This window comes from Schistocerca cancellata, chromosome 5 (genome assembly GCF_023864275.1).
Source record: "Schistocerca cancellata isolate TAMUIC-IGC-003103 chromosome 5, iqSchCanc2.1, whole genome shotgun sequence".
NCBI lineage: Eukaryota > Metazoa > Arthropoda > Insecta > Orthoptera > Acrididae > Schistocerca > Schistocerca cancellata.
The window spans coordinates 249,285,292-249,302,691 of record NC_064630.1 but is presented as its reverse complement, the minus strand read 5'-3'; the positions used below and the strand labels follow the sequence as shown (position 1 = coordinate 249,302,691).

Genomic DNA, 17,400 nt, shown 5'->3' with positions numbered 1-17,400 from the left:
AAGTGTAAAGTTATTCACATGAGTACTAAAAGAAATCCGCTAAATTTCTATTACGCAACAAGTCACACAAATCTGAAGGCTGTAAATTCAACTAAACACTTACGGATTACAATTACAAATACCGTAAACTGGAACGATCGCATAGATAATGTTGTGGGTACAGCCAACCAAAGACTGCGAGTCATTGGCAGAACACTTAGAAGGTGCAACAGGTCTACTAAAGAGACTGCTTACACCACGCTTGTCCGCCTTATCCTGGAGTATTGCTGTGCAGTGTGGGATCCGCATCAGGTGGGACTGATAGATGACATCGAAAAAGTACAAAGAAGGGCAGCTCGTTTTGTATTATCGCGGAGGACGTGAATTGGAATGGCAATCATTAAAACAAAGGCGTTTTTTGTTGCGACGGGATGTTCTCATGAAATTTCAATCACCAATTTTCTCCTCCGAGTGCGAAAATATTCTGTTGGCACGCACCTACATAGGGAGAAATGATCATCATGATAAAATAAGAGAAATCAGGCCTCGCACAGAAAAATATAAGTGCTCGCTTTTCCCGCGCGCCGTTCGAAAATGGAACGGTGGAGCGAGACAGCTTGAAGGGGGTTCATTGAACCCTCTGCCAGGCATATATATAAGTCATCATCCATTTTTCTTAACACATACTAAAGGTACAGGGATGAATGAGGTACCGTTAGGAAGGTTTTTCTTACCAGCTTCGGATATTGCATACCGATCCTGCGCTGAAACTTACTATTTGTGGAAAATTTTAACACAATAGAGACTTTTAGCTTGTGGTGTGCGACTTTGTAGACAGTGGCAAGGAGAGGCGGGCTGCAGAGTGGTGCGGCAACTCTTATTCTTGGAAAGTTGGACAGGAGCAGAAATGATCAGTCATCATCACCATCGTTAGTGTTTTGTCTAAACGCATGTTTTCACATGGTAGTTCTCCAGGCCGTCTGGTCTTCTGCCATCCTCTTTAGGTCCGCATAATTTCCTCTTCCCTTTATGTCGTCTATCATCTTGTACCTCCTTCTTCCTCTCAGTCTTCTCCCACCAATCCTTCCAAAGCATCTGCTTGCAAGCACTCCCTTCTCAATGAACGTCGCAACCAATTTTTTCCTTTCCCTTATAACCTTCAGCAGACATCTTCTCTCACCAACCCTTTCCAATACTCCTTTAATACTCACTCTTTCCATCCAGCTTATTCTCTCCATTCTCCTCCACATCCTCATCTCAAATGCTTCTAACCTTTTTTCATCCTCTCATCTCAGCGTCCATGTTTCTGCCCCATAGATTACAGAACCGGGAGAAAACAGTCAGTCAAGAAAAACTGCACACACAAATTATTGGAGAACACTTAATGAACGGAAGAAATAAAATATGTAAGTAAGGGCGAGCAAAAGAGATACGGTCTATTGGTGGCACACGAAAGTAGGAGGAGGCAGATTACCTCAGCGGTTGTATAGACGTCCAGTGGTTCTGCTGCGTTCGCAGCTATAAGTGGCCATCGTAATTTCAGATGGTCAGACTATCGCAACTAGTACCGCATACGGATCTTCTTCTCTTCCCTGGTTGTTGCCGAGTTTAAGTAGGCTTGCTATTCCTCCTGTCCGGTCTCGTAAACTGACATATGGCTGGGAGAGAGGCGTACTGACCAAATGCCTCTCCATAACCCCATCCAGTGACACCTGTGGACTGAGGATGTTGTGTTATTATCTTCACGTTTCTTGTTGTCGACATGTTGCGCGTCTCTAGTTGATTGTCCTTTCCTTGCGAGTAATGCCGGCAAGGTGTTGCGTTGCCTTCACTGCTCCCCGGCGAAAGCGTCAGAGGTACCAGCATCTGTGGTAGCTGGCGTGGCTGCCTGGGCATCCGGCATCACGGTCTCGACGACTCCCTGAAGCATCTTGGCGAGGTGTGCGACTCGTTCTAGGGCCACAGTGAGAGTCGAGATGAGTGCACCCAGGTGGCTAGTAGTGACAGTGACTGTCTATGCGCCATGACGAGCAGCAGCCACTGTTTGACGACCGACGGTCTTCACAGAGCAATCTGCTGTTGTTCACAGCTTCACACGAGCCAGGAAAACACGTCTTTGGTTTCAAGTACGATTGGCAGTAGTTTCAGGTCAGTTAGCCTAGTTGTAGGTGGCACTTGGGAGCTGGCCACTTCTTCGTTTGCATCAGAGTTTGCCTGCTGTTTTTGCGGCTGTTCCAGCGTGGGATCGTTATCTGTCGACGGTATGAAGCGTTTGGCAGTCGTCTTTATCGGCGCACAGGATTTCTTGGCTGGCACGTAACGAGCCGCACGCATCTTCTTCACCTTGGTCCGGCCATCTTTTACACCTGCGGCAGACAAGTGGAAGAAGGCGTGCTCGGTCGCCACAGACGTCCACGCTCGGCCCACCATGCTCGTGACAGCCACAGCCTTCTTCTTCCCGGCAGTTGTGGAGACCGCAATTGGTCGAGGCTTCTTGCTCGCGGAGGGTGCTTCCGACCAGGAGCGACCTCGTCCTTCTTGATCTAGGCGGAAGAGTACCGACGCCGTCTCTCTTCTTATCCACACCTTTGAAACGCTGGAGTTGCGGGTACGTCGCAGGACGAGTGCTCTCTGCATCGCTGTTCTTCTCTGGAGAGTCGGATGCGGCCAAGTCCGTTATAACGGGCCGTGTCACGTCGTCGATAGGCGGTTTGCCACACCCTTCAGTTGGTTCAGCGCCCCCATTAAACAGCGGGTGCTCCACGTATGAAAGTACAGTATAGAAGGAGCAGGTATAGTAAGGTATATTGTGTAACAGGATCTGAGCTGGGGTTGTAGTGGGGACAGGGGAGGAGGCGGTAGAGTAATTCATATTAATTTCATGGTGAGTGGTAAAATAGTTTTGAAGGTTCACGATAAATAGTTCTGGGTACATATTATTACTCTCTTTCAAATTCTGAAGGTGGCAGGGGTAACATATAGGGAGCGAAAGGCTATTTACAATTTGTACAGAAACCAGATAGCAGTTATAAGAGTCGAGGGGCATGAAAGGGAAGCAGTGGTTGAGAAGGGAGTGAGGCAGGGTTGTAGCCTATCCCCGATGTTATTCAACCTGTATATTGAGCAAGCAGTAAAGAAAACAATAGAGAAATTCGGAGTAGGAATTAAAATCCATGGAGAAGAAATAAAAACTTTGTGGTTCGCCGATGACATTGTAATTCTTCTGTCAGAGACAGCAAAGGACCTGTAAGAGCAGCTGAACGGAATGGACAGTGTCTTGAAAGGAGGATAAAAGATGAACATCAACAAAATCAAAACGAGGATAATGGAATGTAGTCGAATTAAATCCGATGATGCTGAGGGAATATTGGGAAATGAGACACTTAAAGTAGTAAACGAGTTTTGCTACTTGGGGAGCAAAATAACGGATGATGGTCGAAGTAGAGAGGATATAAAATGTAGACTGTTTCAAAAATGGTTCTGAGCACTATGGGACTCAACTGCTGTGGTCATTAGTCCCCTAGAACTTAGAACTAGTTAAACCTAACTAACCTAAGGACATCACAAACACCCATGCCCGAGGCAGGATTCGAACCTGCGACCGTAGTGGTCTTGCGGTTCCAGGCTGCAGCGCCTTTAACCGCACGGCCACTTCGGCCGGCTAAAATGTAGACTGGCAATGGCAAGGAAAGCGTTTCGCAAGAAGAGAAATTTGCTAACATCGAGTATAGATTTAAGTGTCAGGAAGTAGTTTCTGAAAGTATTTGTATGAAGTGTAGCCATGTATGAAAGTGAAACATGGACGATAAATAGTTTTGACAAGAAGAGAATGGAAGCTTTCGAAATGTGGTGCTACAGAAGAATGCTGAAGATTAGATGGGTGGATCACATAACTAATGAGGAGGTATTGAATAGAATTGAAGAGAATTTTGGGGCACAACTTGACTAGAAGAAGGGATCGGTTGGTAGGACATATTCTGAGGCATCAAGGGATCAGCAATGTAGTATTGGAGGGCAGCGTGGAGGGGAAAAAAAATTTAGAGGGAGACCAAGAGATGAATATACTAAACAGATTCAGAAGGATGTAGGTTGCAGTAGGTACCGGGAGATGAAAAACTTGCACAGGATAAAGTAGCATGGAGAACTGTATCAAACCAGTCTCTGGACTGAAGACCACAACAACAACAACATATTATTCATTTCATGTCCCTCATTTCTTTAAACTGACACGACTGTCTATGCGGTGAGGCATGGTCGGTGTTCTGTTTGTGATTAAAAAAATATACTTATCTAACTTATCTCCACATGCTGGCCCTAATCGGCCAATTGGGACCGACCACTGTGTCATCCTTCGCCGATGACGTCATTGGATGAGGTCTGGAGTGCCATAGAGTAGGTACGCTGCTCTCCTGGCCGTTATCAGCCTCTTTGACACTGGAGACACTACTTCTCACTCAATTAGCTACACCTCATCTGGCATCACAGAACTGACAAGGGTACCGCCTATTCGTCCAAATTGACGATAGATGCAGTACTTGGCCAGAAGCGAAAGTGACAGAAGTTGGAGCTGCAGTTGGCCAAATGGTTAGAAAAAAGTACGATTTCTGGCGCGGGTCAGGCGAGGCATGAGCCATTTATGTCAACAGTTCCCAGGCAGCGGTTTGTGCGGTTTGCGCAGCTGAAAGAGTACAGAACAGTCATCCGAGGGTCGTGGGGCCAAGTCCCTAAGCGGATTTTTTTTTTATTTTAAATTTCTACGTTACCTACATCTACATTTACGTGATTACTCTGCTATTCACAATACAGTGCCTGGCAGAGGGTTCAATTAACCACCTTCAAGCTGTCTCTCTACCGTTCCACTCTCGAACGGCGCCGGCCGGTGTGGCCGAGCGGTTCTAGGCACTTCAGTCTGGGACCGCGCGGCCGCTACGGTCCGGAACCGCGCTGCTGCTACGGTCGGAGGATCGAATCCTGCCTCGGGCATGGATGTGTGTGGTGTCCTTAGGTTAGTTCGGTTTAAGTAGTTCTAAGTTCTAGGGGGCTGATGATCTCAGAAGTTAAGTCCCATAGTGCTCAGAACCATTTGAACCATTTCAGTACGGCATGCGGGAAAAACGAGCACTTAAATTTTTCTGTGCGAGCCCTGATTTCTTTTATTTTAACTACACTGCAAATAAATTGAAATTCTCAGTATACTGTATTTCTTAATATTTTCATAAAAGGCGTGAAAACGAAAGGCAAAGGAAGAATTAGGGATAGTAAATAAATTTCCAAGAAGGGATTGCAGTTACAATGTCCACGAAGACTCTGCAAATAACTTTCCAAGAAGGGATTGTAATTAAAGCGACAGCACTTCGCATTCCATTAGTTTCATTTTGACCTACGAACAGCATTACGCTTTGTTTGCTGCAAACTGTGTGATGAAAGCGGACCTTTGTTCAATGTAAGCAAAATTCGTTTTTCTATGGAAACTTTAAAACAACTGCGTAATTGTAAAAAGCAGCGTTTATATCACGTGCAGGATACCGAGAAAATTACTGCTCGCCCTGTTTTACGAGGGCTACAATCCCAGGACGTGTAATTCATCAACAGTAGAATAATAAAATGATTTAATTTCATACGCCAACTTGTTGTGTACGCCTTACAATCCTTAGCTGGAAATTTATTTATAGAGTCCTCGTCCCTTCTGGGAAATTTATTTGCTACTCCAAATTTTCCTTTGCCTTATCTTTGCATGCATTTTATGAAAACATTAAGAAATACAATGTGTCGAACATGTCGGTTTATGTGTAGTGCAAGTTACTTAAAAGTTAAAAAGAAAAAGAAAAACTGTCTGCTTAGGGACTTGAACCAACGAACCTCGGATTACCGTTCTGCTCTCTTCCCACTGCTTGGGAACCACGGTAGCATAAATGGCTCATACCTAGCCCGATCCGCATAAAAAACTATGTTTTTGGTTCCGTATCTTAATCGATAAAAACAAAATCCTTGTATGATCACTTTGTAGTACGTCTATCTATCCATCTGTCCGACTGGTAAATACTTCTTCTTGGGACCGGGTGAGCGTATCAATTTGAAATTTATGTCACATACTCAGGCGTACGGTCCCTTGGCAATGTAAAAAACCAAAGCGTGCAAGTCAGTTCAGTCAAAAGATATGACCATTTAGGTCACATATTTTGATATCGCAAACTCACTGATCGAAACTAATAATGTACTTTCCGTTAACCTAGAATCATGAGATTTGGCAAAAACAAAGGTTTCACAACACAAGTAAATGGAGATAGCCGAAAAGTGTCAGTATGTTCGTGGAGGTATGTAACGTCTATGCAACCAAATGAAAGCAGTTTGTTTACTTCCATACGCGTTTCGCTTCTTTTATTTGGGAAGCATCATCAGTCGCCTGAAATTAATATTCATGTAAATACGGCTGCGCGCTGACTATTTACGGACGAATCCACTGAAAGGCAAAAGGGGATTTTGTTTAACACCTGAGGTACGCACTAGACAACCAAGATATTTCTAAATAAAAATTCTCGCGTAGAAAGATCCAATTATTTAAAAAATGGTTCAAATGGCTCTAAGCACCATGGGACTTAACATCTGATGTCATGAGTCCCCTAGACTTAGAACTAAAACCTAACTAACCTAAGGACATCACGTACATCCATACCGGAGGCAGGTTTCGAACCCGCGACCGTAGCAGCGGCGCGGTTCCGGATTGCAGCGCCTAGAACCGAGCGGCCACAGGTTTTGCCCATCGTTATTACTGAGTTTTACCCAAACAATACCGAACTCTGGAAACATCCCCCAGGCTGTGGCAAAGCCATGTCTCCACAATATCCTTTCCTCCAGGAGTGCTAGTTCTGCAAGTTTCGCAGGAGAGCTTCTGTATAGTTTGGAAGGTAGAAGACGAGGTACTGGCGGAAGTATAAATGTGGGAACGGGTCGTGAGTCGTGCTTGGGTAGCTCAGATGGTAGAGCGCTTACCCGCGGAAGGCAAAGGTCCCGTGGCCGAGTCTCGCTCCAGCACAAAGTTTTAATCTGCCAGGAAGTTTCAGTACCAAATGCAGCTTCAGTTTCTATATCGGTACATCTGAGTTTCTTGTCTGCTACGACGAGTGCACTACCTCTATTATCCATTGCATTGTTGTTGATATGGTCATCAGCCCGAAGACTGGTTTGACGCAGCTCTACACTAGTCTATCATGTGAACAATACACAAGTAGTGACTTTGAGGGATTCACATTAATTATGTAAACAACTATGAAGAACCAACAAACCGATACGACCATGATACGTACAGATGTCAGAAGATGACCGCGCGGTTAGAGGCGGCATGTCACGGATCGCGCGTCCCCTCCAGCCGGAGGTTCGAGTCCTCCCTCGGGCATGGGTGTGTGTGTTGTTCGTAGCATAAGTTAGTTCAAGTAGTGTGTAAGTCTAGGGACCGCTGACCTCAGCAGTTTGGTATCTTAGGAATTCACACACATTTGAATATCAGAAGATGTTTAGATTTTGACAGGTGCTAAAGTATAGTTACACCACTGTATGACGGCCATAAGTACGAAATTTCAACAGTGCAAAGAAATGACTTTTGCAGTCAAAGGCGACTGTGACGTCTTTTACATAGTCTTACGTGAATGTGAACCCCAACCAAGAGAAGTACTGCCCACGTTGTTTCTTCGACGAACGTGTTAAACGACGACGATTACACTCTCCGTAACACGACTGGATTTTTTTGCATTTTTATTACTCTCATTTCGATTTGGTATATGTTGTAGATTATTCATCTGTCGCTGAATTTCAGCCCCATGTTCTTATTCCACGTTACATTGCCGAAGCCTTTCTCTAGAATTACAAAATTTTAGGAAGTTATTTATCTTCAATTTTTCTTCTTTTATTAAATGTAGAATTTAATCATTTTATTTAACTACTCATTACAACTGGTATACATATGATGATGAAGTCCCATACTCCGAGAAGCGTAGGAAACGATGCGGGAGATCCGTACCGCCGACTAGGCAAGGTCCTATCGGAGGTGGTTTGCCATTGCCTTCCTCCGACCGTAATGGGGATGAATGATGATGATGAAGACAACACAACAACACCCACTCATCTCGAGGCAGGGAAAATCCCTGACGCCGTCGGGAATCGAACACGGGACCCCGTGCGCGGGAAGCGAAAACGCTACCGCAAAACCACGAGCTGCGGACGGTATACATCTAGGTCAGCTAAAAGAAACTAAAACAGTCTGTAACTTTCTATAGTGTATAATAACTTACACAATATAATTTCGTTTGGTAGCTGTTTCGAGAAGGATAACAACTTCCTGCCTGTTCATTAATTATTAAGACAATAACGCAACAGTAACAGTTTAATTAAAGCGATGGCTCTTGTCATTGCATAATTGTCTTCCTATCTTTGATACTAAATGCAAGAATGCCACCAGGTGGTATTTCATTCACAATTTTTAGGATTCCGTACCTCAATCGGTAAAAACGGAACCCGAATAAAGTCACTTTGTTGTCCGTCTGCCTGTCTGTCCGACTGTCAAGAACCTTTTTTCTCAGGAACGAGTAGGCGTATTAAGTTGAAATTTATGTGGCATACTGAAGTTTACGGTTCCTTGGCGGTGTAAAACATTGAAGCTTCTAATCTGAACAGTTCTCGGGTATCCGACCGGGTAGCGTAATTTCTCCACAATATTTCGGCAGACGTACACGCTGCCATCTTCAGGTGGTTCCTGACGAATGCTGTGCTGTTCCTCTCGTCGCCCTATATATACTAGCCGTTACCCCCTCCACCGTTTCTCTCCTGGTGTCTTCGGTGCAGCCGGTGCGGCGGCTACTGGAGGTGATGGGGGAAGCGGCGCCTGGGTCTGAACTGGGGTCTGCAGTCTCCCTGCTGCCGCCGTCGGGGGAGGTCCTCGATCTCTGGGACCGCATATTTCTGTCCAGGTTGAGTGCAGGGTTCCAAGCCTGACTAAGTTGAAGGCCGCTGTCTTTATTAATTAGATCGTCCTGTAGTCGGATTTCGATGGCCTCTTTGGTAGCGCAGTCCTAGAAGTAGGAGTATTGACAGAGTATTTTTGTTTTTCCATAGTCCATAGTATGGCCAGTCTTTATACAATGGTCAGCCACGGCTGATTTAGTGGCCTGGCGTAATTCGGTATGGCGCTTGTGTTCGCGGCACCTCTCTTCTACAGTTCGGACTGTCTCCCCAATCTATGATTTTCCGCACTGACATGGAATTTGATAAACGCCTGGTTTTCCAAGGCCTAGGTCATCTTTCACTGAACCCAGTTGAGTCAAGGTTTTTGCAGGGGGTCGGAATACACATTTCACATTGTGTTTTCCCAGGATTCTGCCAATTTTTCTTGAGGTGTTTCCGACAAACGGGATGCACGCCAATGACTTGTGGTCTTCTGTTTCTTCTTCTTGTTCTCTTGGCGCAATCTGTCTGAGTGCGTGTCTTATTTGCTTCTGGTTGTACCCATTATTCCGAAATGTTGTCTCGAGGTGCTGCAATTCTGCTGGAAGGCTCTCCTGATCGCAGATCGATCGTGCCCTGTGAACAAGTGTGCGCAAAACGCCTTCACGCTGGAAGTTGTGGTGGCAACTGAAGACATTTAGGTACAAATCGGTGTTTATAGGTTTTCTGTATACGCTGTGTCCCAGCTTGCCGTCAGGTTTCCGTTTCACCAGGATGTCAAGAAACGGTAGGGCACAATCCTGCTCCACCTCCATCGTGAACTGTATGTTGGGGTGCAGCGAGTTGAGGTGTTCGAGAAAAATCATTTAAGCTGTCCCGTCCATGTGGCCAAACAACGAATGTCTCATCCACGTAGCGGAAGAAACAAGTTGGTTTTTGTTTGGCTTGTTCTAGTGCCTTCTCCTCGAAATTCTCCACAAAAAAGTTGGCTACAACTGGTGAAAGCGGGCATCCCATGGTGACGACATCTGTCTGTTCATAATTATTTCCGTCGAACGGGAAGTATGTCGAGGTGAGCACGAACTCGAAGAGCCTTGTTGGGTTGTTGTCAAATTTCTTGCTTATGAGATCGATGGAGTCTTTCAGTGGTACCCTAGTGAAGAGGGACACTAAGTCGAAGCTCACTAACAAGTCGCTATCCTGGAGCCGAAGTTCTTGTATACGTTGCTCAAAGTGGATGGAATTGCGGATGTCGTGTTCGCATTTTCCCACAAATGGACTAAGGAGACCCGTCAGGTGTTGGGCCAGTTCATAGGTTGCTGCTCCTATGTTGCTGACTATTGGACGCATAGGTGTCCCTTCCTTGTGGACCCTTTGGTAGCCCATACAGTCGTGGCGGTGCAGCCGCTCGTGGTCGGAGTTTCTTGACAGTTTTTCCAGCAAAGGTACTGCGAAGAAGTTCAACGGTTCTTCTTTCAAGGCGTCTTGTCGGGTCTCCTTCTATCCTTCTGTACGCTGCGTCATCGAGAAGTGCGTACATTTTCCTCTTACATTCTGAGTGCAGGAGCAGTACAAATTGGAAATACGCCGGGAAAACTTCACATCGCGTATTGAAGCTTCTAAGTTACTGCAATGAAAAAGTACGGCCATTTATGTCAATGTTGATACTTGCAAATGCACTCATGCAAACCTACAGGGTAATTCCTAATGACCTAGAATAATGAAACTTGGCAAGAAGCAAGATTTCACAGTACACGAAAATGAAAAAAAAAACCGTTAATTGTTAATTTGTAGTTATATTATTCGAAAAAATATTTTTTATTTATTTTTGTTATTTTTTTATCTGGCGTAAAACTTCAAATTAAAACAACCAGTAGTTCTGCATTCAGGTTGACTGGGTCGCAACTGTAAAAGTGAAACATCTGGCAAGGAATGACTTTATTGTTCATATGGCGCGCTTCGGGATTTATCCATCACCAGATATCCAGGAGCGCAATGTGAATGGAGAACTACTGATTATTATAATACAGGTCGCCTGCCTCCCGCATGACTTTTATGTCACATTTATACACTCCTGGAAATGGAAAAAAGAACACATTGACACCGGTGTGGCAGACCCACCATACTTGCTCCGGACACTGCGAGAGGGCTGTACAAGCAATGATCACACGCACGGCACAGCGGACACACCAGGAACCGCGGTGTTGGCCGTCGAATGGCGCTAGCTGCGCAGCATTTGTGCACCGCCGCCGTCAGTGTCAGCCAGTTTGCCGTGGCATACGGAGCTCCATCGCAGTCTTTAACACTGGTAGCATGCCGCGACAGCGTGGACGTGAACCGTATGTGCAGTTGACGGACTTTGAGCGAGGGCGTATAGTGGGCATGCGGGAGGCCGGGTGGACGTACCGCCGAATTGCTCAACACGTGGGGCGTGAGGTCTCCACAGTACATCGATGTTGTCGCCAGTGGTCGGCGGAAGGTGCACGTGCCCGTCGACCTGGGACCGGACCGCAGCGACGCACGGATGCACGCCAAGACCGTAAGATCCTACGCAGTGCCGTAGGGGACCGCACCGCCACTTCCCAGCAAATTAGGGACACTGTTGCTCCTGGGGTATCGGCGAGGACCATTCGCAACCGTCTCCATGAAGCTGGGTTACGGTCCCGCATGCCGTTAGGCCGTCTTCCGCTCACGCCCCAACATCGTGCAGCCCGCCTCCAATGGTGTCGCGACAGGCGTGAATGGAGGGACGAATGGAGACGTGTCGTCTTCAGCGATGAGAGTCGCTTCTGCCTTGGTGCCAATGATGGTCGTATGCGTGTTTGGCGCCGTGCAGGTGAGCGCCACAATCAGGACTGCATACGACCGAGGCACACAGGGCCAACACCCGGCATCATGGTGTGAGGAGCGATCTCCTACACTGGCCGTACACCACTGGTGATCGTCGAGGGGACACTGAATAGTGCACGGTACATCCAAACCGTCATCGAACCCATCGTTCTACCATTCCTAGACCGGCAAGGAAACTTGCTGTTCCAACAGGACAATGCACGTCCGCATGTATCCCGTGCCACCCAACGTGCTCTAGAAGGTGTAAGTCAACTACCCTGGCCAGCAAGATCTCCGGATCTGTCCCCCATTGAGCATGTTTGGGACTGGATGAAGCGTCGTCTCACGCGGTTTGCACGTCCAGCACGAACGCTGGTCCAACTGAGGCGCCAGGTGGAAATGGCATGGCAAGCCGTTCCACAGGACTACATCCAGCATCTCTACGATCGTCTCCATGGGAGAATAGCAGCCTGCATTGCTGCGAAAGGTGGATATACACTGTACTAGTGCCGACATTGTGCATGCTCTGTTGCCTGTGTCTATGTGCCTGTGGTTATGTCAGTGTGATCATGTGATGTATCTGACCCCAGGAATGTGTCAATAAAGTTTCCCCTTCCTGGGACAATGAATTCACGGTGTTCTTATTTCAATTTCCAGGAGTGTATTACTGAAACAGACATTCTCGAAAATCTTGGAATCCCTGAGACCGGTATCTTGCTACTATCATCGTCGATAACGGGCAAAATTGGGCAAGATTCACGATTCTCGAAATGTATGAACTGCCTGTATACATAATTAAATTTGTACTGAACCCTCAGTGCGAGAATCCTATTCGCACCTGGCCAATTTTTGTATTATCGTTTCCCTCCCCCCTCTCCTCCACCCACGCCCACTTTAACCACGTTTTAATATTCCACGATCCCATTTTTAAAACTCACAGAGAATCGGCATCTGATTCAACACAGTTAACGACTGAGGGCATTCTGTTGCAGGTGTGGGACAGTGAGTTGGCGCGTGTAGCTCAGCGGTGGGCCGAGCAATGCCGCTTCGGCCACGATTCGTGCAGGGATGTGGGTAAGTAGTCAGCTGAATATTACTTATGTCTCTGGTAGTATTCTGTTCCTTGATGCGCTAAATCATAAAGCAGTATCCTCAGCATTGGTCTGGTACACCATTTTTGAACGTATTCAAAAATGAAATATAAAGATTTTCCTAGAGAGAAAGAAAAGGTTCTGTAAACGAATCTCGTGTGAAACATAGTTCGCCCTTTTCATACATGATAATTGTGTTGATTATGGAAGCACTCCAACAGGCAGATTATATGCTCCTAGATTTTCGGAATGTGTTCAACACTGTAGCAAACTGTAGGCCGACAAAGAAGGGAACGAAGGACCGTGCATACGAAATCGGAGTGTGTTCATCGCGAGCGGTTCTAAGCGCTTCAGTCCTGCTACAGTCCCAGGTTCGAATCCTTCCCCGGGCATGGATGTGTGTGATGTCCTTAGTTTGGTTAGGTTTAAGTAGTTCTAAGTCTAGGGGGCTGATGACCTCAGATGTTAAGTCCCATAGTGCTTGGAGCCACTTTTTTTGTGTTCATCGAAGACAAAGGTACCGTCAGTAGTGCCCAAGGAAGTGTGGTAAAAGTGCTCCTGCTCTCCATGTACAAACCATCGGTGAGATAGAGTAATCAACAATCTCTGAGTGTTTGCTGATGACGCTGTTGTGTAAAGGACAGCGTCATCGTTTACAGATTGTGGGAAGATCCTCGGTAACTTGGAAGGAATTTCTAATTGGTGTGATGAATGGCAGCCTGCTTTAAATGTGGAGAAATGTAAATTAATGCGGATGGGTCAGACAAACCCCTGTCTGATGTTGGAACACAGTATTAATGGTTTGCTACTACAATTACACTACTGGCCATTGAAGTTATAACAAAGAAGAAATGCAGATGATAAACGGGTATTCATTGGACAAATATATTATACTAGAACTGACATATGATTACATTTTCAGGCAATTTGGGTGCATAGATACTAAGAAATCAGTACCAGAACAACCACCTCTGGCCGTAATAACGGCCTTGATACGCCTGGGCATTGAGTCAAACAGAGCTTGGATGGCGTGTACAGATACAGCTGCCCATGCAGCTTCAACACAATACCACAGTTCATCAAGAGTAGTGACTACCGTATTGTGACGAGCCAGTTGCTCGGCCACCATTGACCAGAGAGATCTGGAGAATATGCTGGCCAGGGCAGCAGTCGAACATTTTCTGTATCCAGAAAGGCCCGTACAGGACCTGCAACATGCGGTCGTGCATTATGCTGCTGAAATGTAGCGTTTCGCAGGGATCGAATGAAGGGTAGACCCACGGGTCATAACACATCTGAAATGTAACGTCCACTGTTCAAAGGGCCGTCAATGCGAATAAGAGGTGACCAAGACGTGGTGTAAACAATGGCAACCCATACCATCTCGCCGGGTGATACGCCAGTATGGCGATGACGAATACACGCTTCCAATTTGCGTTCACCGCGATGTCGCTAAACACGGATGTGACCATCATGATGCTATAAACATAACCTGGATTTATCGGAAAAAATGACGTTTTTGCCATTCGTGCACTCAGTTTCGTCGTTGAGTACACCATCGCAGGCGCTCCTGTCTGTGATGCAGCGTCAAGGGTAACCGCAGCTACGGTCTCCGAGCTGATAGTCCATGCTGCTGCAAACGTCGTCGAACTGTTCGTGCAGATGGTTGTTGTCCTGCAAACGTCCCCATGTGTTGATTCAGGGATCGAGACGTGGCTGCACGATTCGTTACAGCCATGCGGATAAGATGCCTGTCATCTCGACTGCTAGTGATACGAGGCCGTTGGGATCCAGCACGCGCGTTCCGTATTAAACTCCTGAACTCACCGATTCCATATTCTGCTAACAGTCATTGAATCTCGACCAACGCGAGCAGCAATGTCGCGATACGATAAACCGCAATCATAGACGGAAACGTGATGAAAAGCATTTCTCCTCCTTACACAACATCGTTTCACCAGTCAACGCCGGTCAACTGCTGTTTGCGTACGAGAAATCGGTTGGAAACTTTCCTCATGTCAGCACGTTGTAGTGTCCCCACCGGCGCCAACCTTGTGTGAATGCTGTGAAAAGCTAATCATTTGCATATCACAGCATTTCTTCCTGTCGGTTAAATTTCGCGTCTGTAGCACGTCATCTTCCTGGTGTAGCAATTTTGATGGCCAGTAGTGTATATTACTGTTTGGAAAAAGTGAAACGTCAAGACCGGGAGGTGTGATCATAATGAAATTTATTCTCTCGATTAGAGGCATGACACTACACAAATGATTAGATTTACAGACCTGTACATGCACTGCAATTGTGGAAATTCAATAAGGAGTATCGCCACCAGGTGCTGCAGTCAGAGCCATTAAACGCCGTGGCATGGAATCAAAGAGCGCATGAATATGCCGCTGGCGAACACATTTTAGGCGCGTCCACAAGGCATCAACTGTAGCTGTAGGAGGTCTGAAGAACAAATTGCCGACCCACCGTATCTCAGGCATGTTCGGTGAGCGACATCTCAGGCGAACGGGTGGCCCAGGGAAGCAGTGGTGTCCATCGTTCTTCCACGAAGGCTTGCACATCCCTTGCCACATGCGGCTGAGTGTTTTTCTGCTGAAATATGGCATGTGGAACGGCCTGCAGGAGAGGCAGTGCCTTGGACAGTAAAATCTGCCTGATGTGCCGCATCTGTTCAGATTGCTCTCAAGGCGTAGGAGACGAGATCGCTGTTATAGGCACCTGAAACCATCACACTTGGCGTTTGTCCGCTATGCCGCTCAACAGTACAGTCTGCCCGATTGCGTTCACCACGGCGGTGTCGAACGTGTATGCGACCATCTCTGTACGACAGGCTGTGCAGGACTCGTCCAAAAACTCTTCACTTTGCCACTCAGGAAACAGTGGCGCTGATCATGTGCCCATTGACGTCTGGCATGCGTGCCTCCTGTCCAGCCCACAGAGGGACAGCGTCGAATCGTTAATGCAAACATGCCCACACGTGTTGCTGTGCTCCAACGTCGTGCCAACACTGGAGGAAGCTGCTCTGTCCATAATTGCCAAGCGGACAAGATGGCGGTCATCTCGTGCTATGGTCATGCTGTGTGTTTCACCGACCTTCCAACCCTTCGGCGCTGTGTACGGCCTTTTCTCTCCACTGGGTCCGCATGCGCCTCAATGTTGAAGCCGTGTGCTCTGTACGAGCCGCGGTGTCACGGAACGATAGACTAACCTCCTGGAGACCAACCATTCTGCCCCGTTCGAACACACTCACATGCTGATATTCCGCCCTGTGCTGTAGGCGAGGCATAGTGGCACTTCGTTACACGTTTCCACTTCGTATGACAGCCTCGCACTGACTGGGCATTTCGTTACACTGGCCTGTCTGGTCACACAAAAGAGGACGCTGTTGGGCCTACGTGCACACCACGTCTCTGCCATTTAAATCACTTATTGTGGTTCTGCTGTTCACCACGTCCTCTTACGGCCATTGCTCCTGAATACTTCATGTTGTACAAAGAGTATTGTAATTACTTGAACTAAATGTCGATGCATAACGTTGCGAAACGAAGTGAAATGGGATGAGGAAATAAGATTTGTTTTGGGGAAGGCGAACGGCTGATTTACTGGGAGAGTTCTGGCAAAGTGTGACAGGATATACGAAGGAGTTCATGTACAGAACTTTCTTGAATCCATTCTTGTGCACTGCTCATGTGTTTGGCATCATTACCAGGTCTTTTCGAGGACGTTTAGGGAACCAGAATTTGTGAGACACTGCACAACGATCCCACGGCCTCGAAAGTTCTCCTCACGTAAGGAACGTAAGGACAAAGTAAGGGTGATGAGGTTTCGTGCAGACGCATGTAGGCATATACAAAGATCGGCACATTGCTTTAAATATACCAAAATGTTAAACTGTGTACTTCACAAAACGAACAATTATACAGTAGTATCATAGGACTACAACATCAGTGAGTCACAACTGGAACTGATTGCCTGATACTACACTACTGGTCATTAAAATTGCTACACCAAGAAGAAATGCAGATGATAAACTGGTATTCATTGGACAAATATATTATACTAGAACTGACATGTGATTACATTTTCACGCAATTTGGGTCCATAGATCCTGAGAAATCAGTACCGAGAACAACCACCTCTGGCCGTAATGACGGCTTTGATATGCCTGGGCATTGAGTCACACAGAGCTTGAATACAGCTGCCCATGCAGCCTCAACACGATACCACAGTTCATCAAGAGTAGTGACTGGCATATTGTGACGAGCCAGTTTGCTCGGCCACCATTGACCAGACGTTTTCAATTGGTGAGACATCTGGAGAATGTGATGGCCAGGCCAGCAGTCGAACATTTTCTGTATCCAGAAAGGCTCGTACAGGACCTGCTACATGCGGTCGTGCATTATCCTGCTGAAATGTAGGGTTTCGCAAGGATCGAATGAAGGGTAGAGCCACGGGTCGTAAGACATCTGAAATGTAAAGTCCACTGTTCAAAGTGCCGTCAATGCGAACAAGAGGTGACCGAGACGTGTAACCGATGGTACCCCATACCATAACGCCGGGT

The 17,400-nt window shown here is 46.7% G+C and overlaps 1 protein-coding gene across 1 annotated transcript in view; it reads left to right on the top strand.

The window, feature by feature from the left end:
• LOC126188464 (venom allergen 5-like) overlaps positions 1-17,400 on the top strand; it is a 133,406-nt gene that overhangs the window by 39,089 nt on the left and 76,917 nt on the right. The window contains exon 3 of the mRNA XM_049930068.1: positions 12,735-12,816. Within this exon, the coding sequence (XP_049786025.1) occupies positions 12,735-12,816 (82 nt within the window). The remainder of the gene's footprint in view (positions 1-12,734; positions 12,817-17,400) is intronic.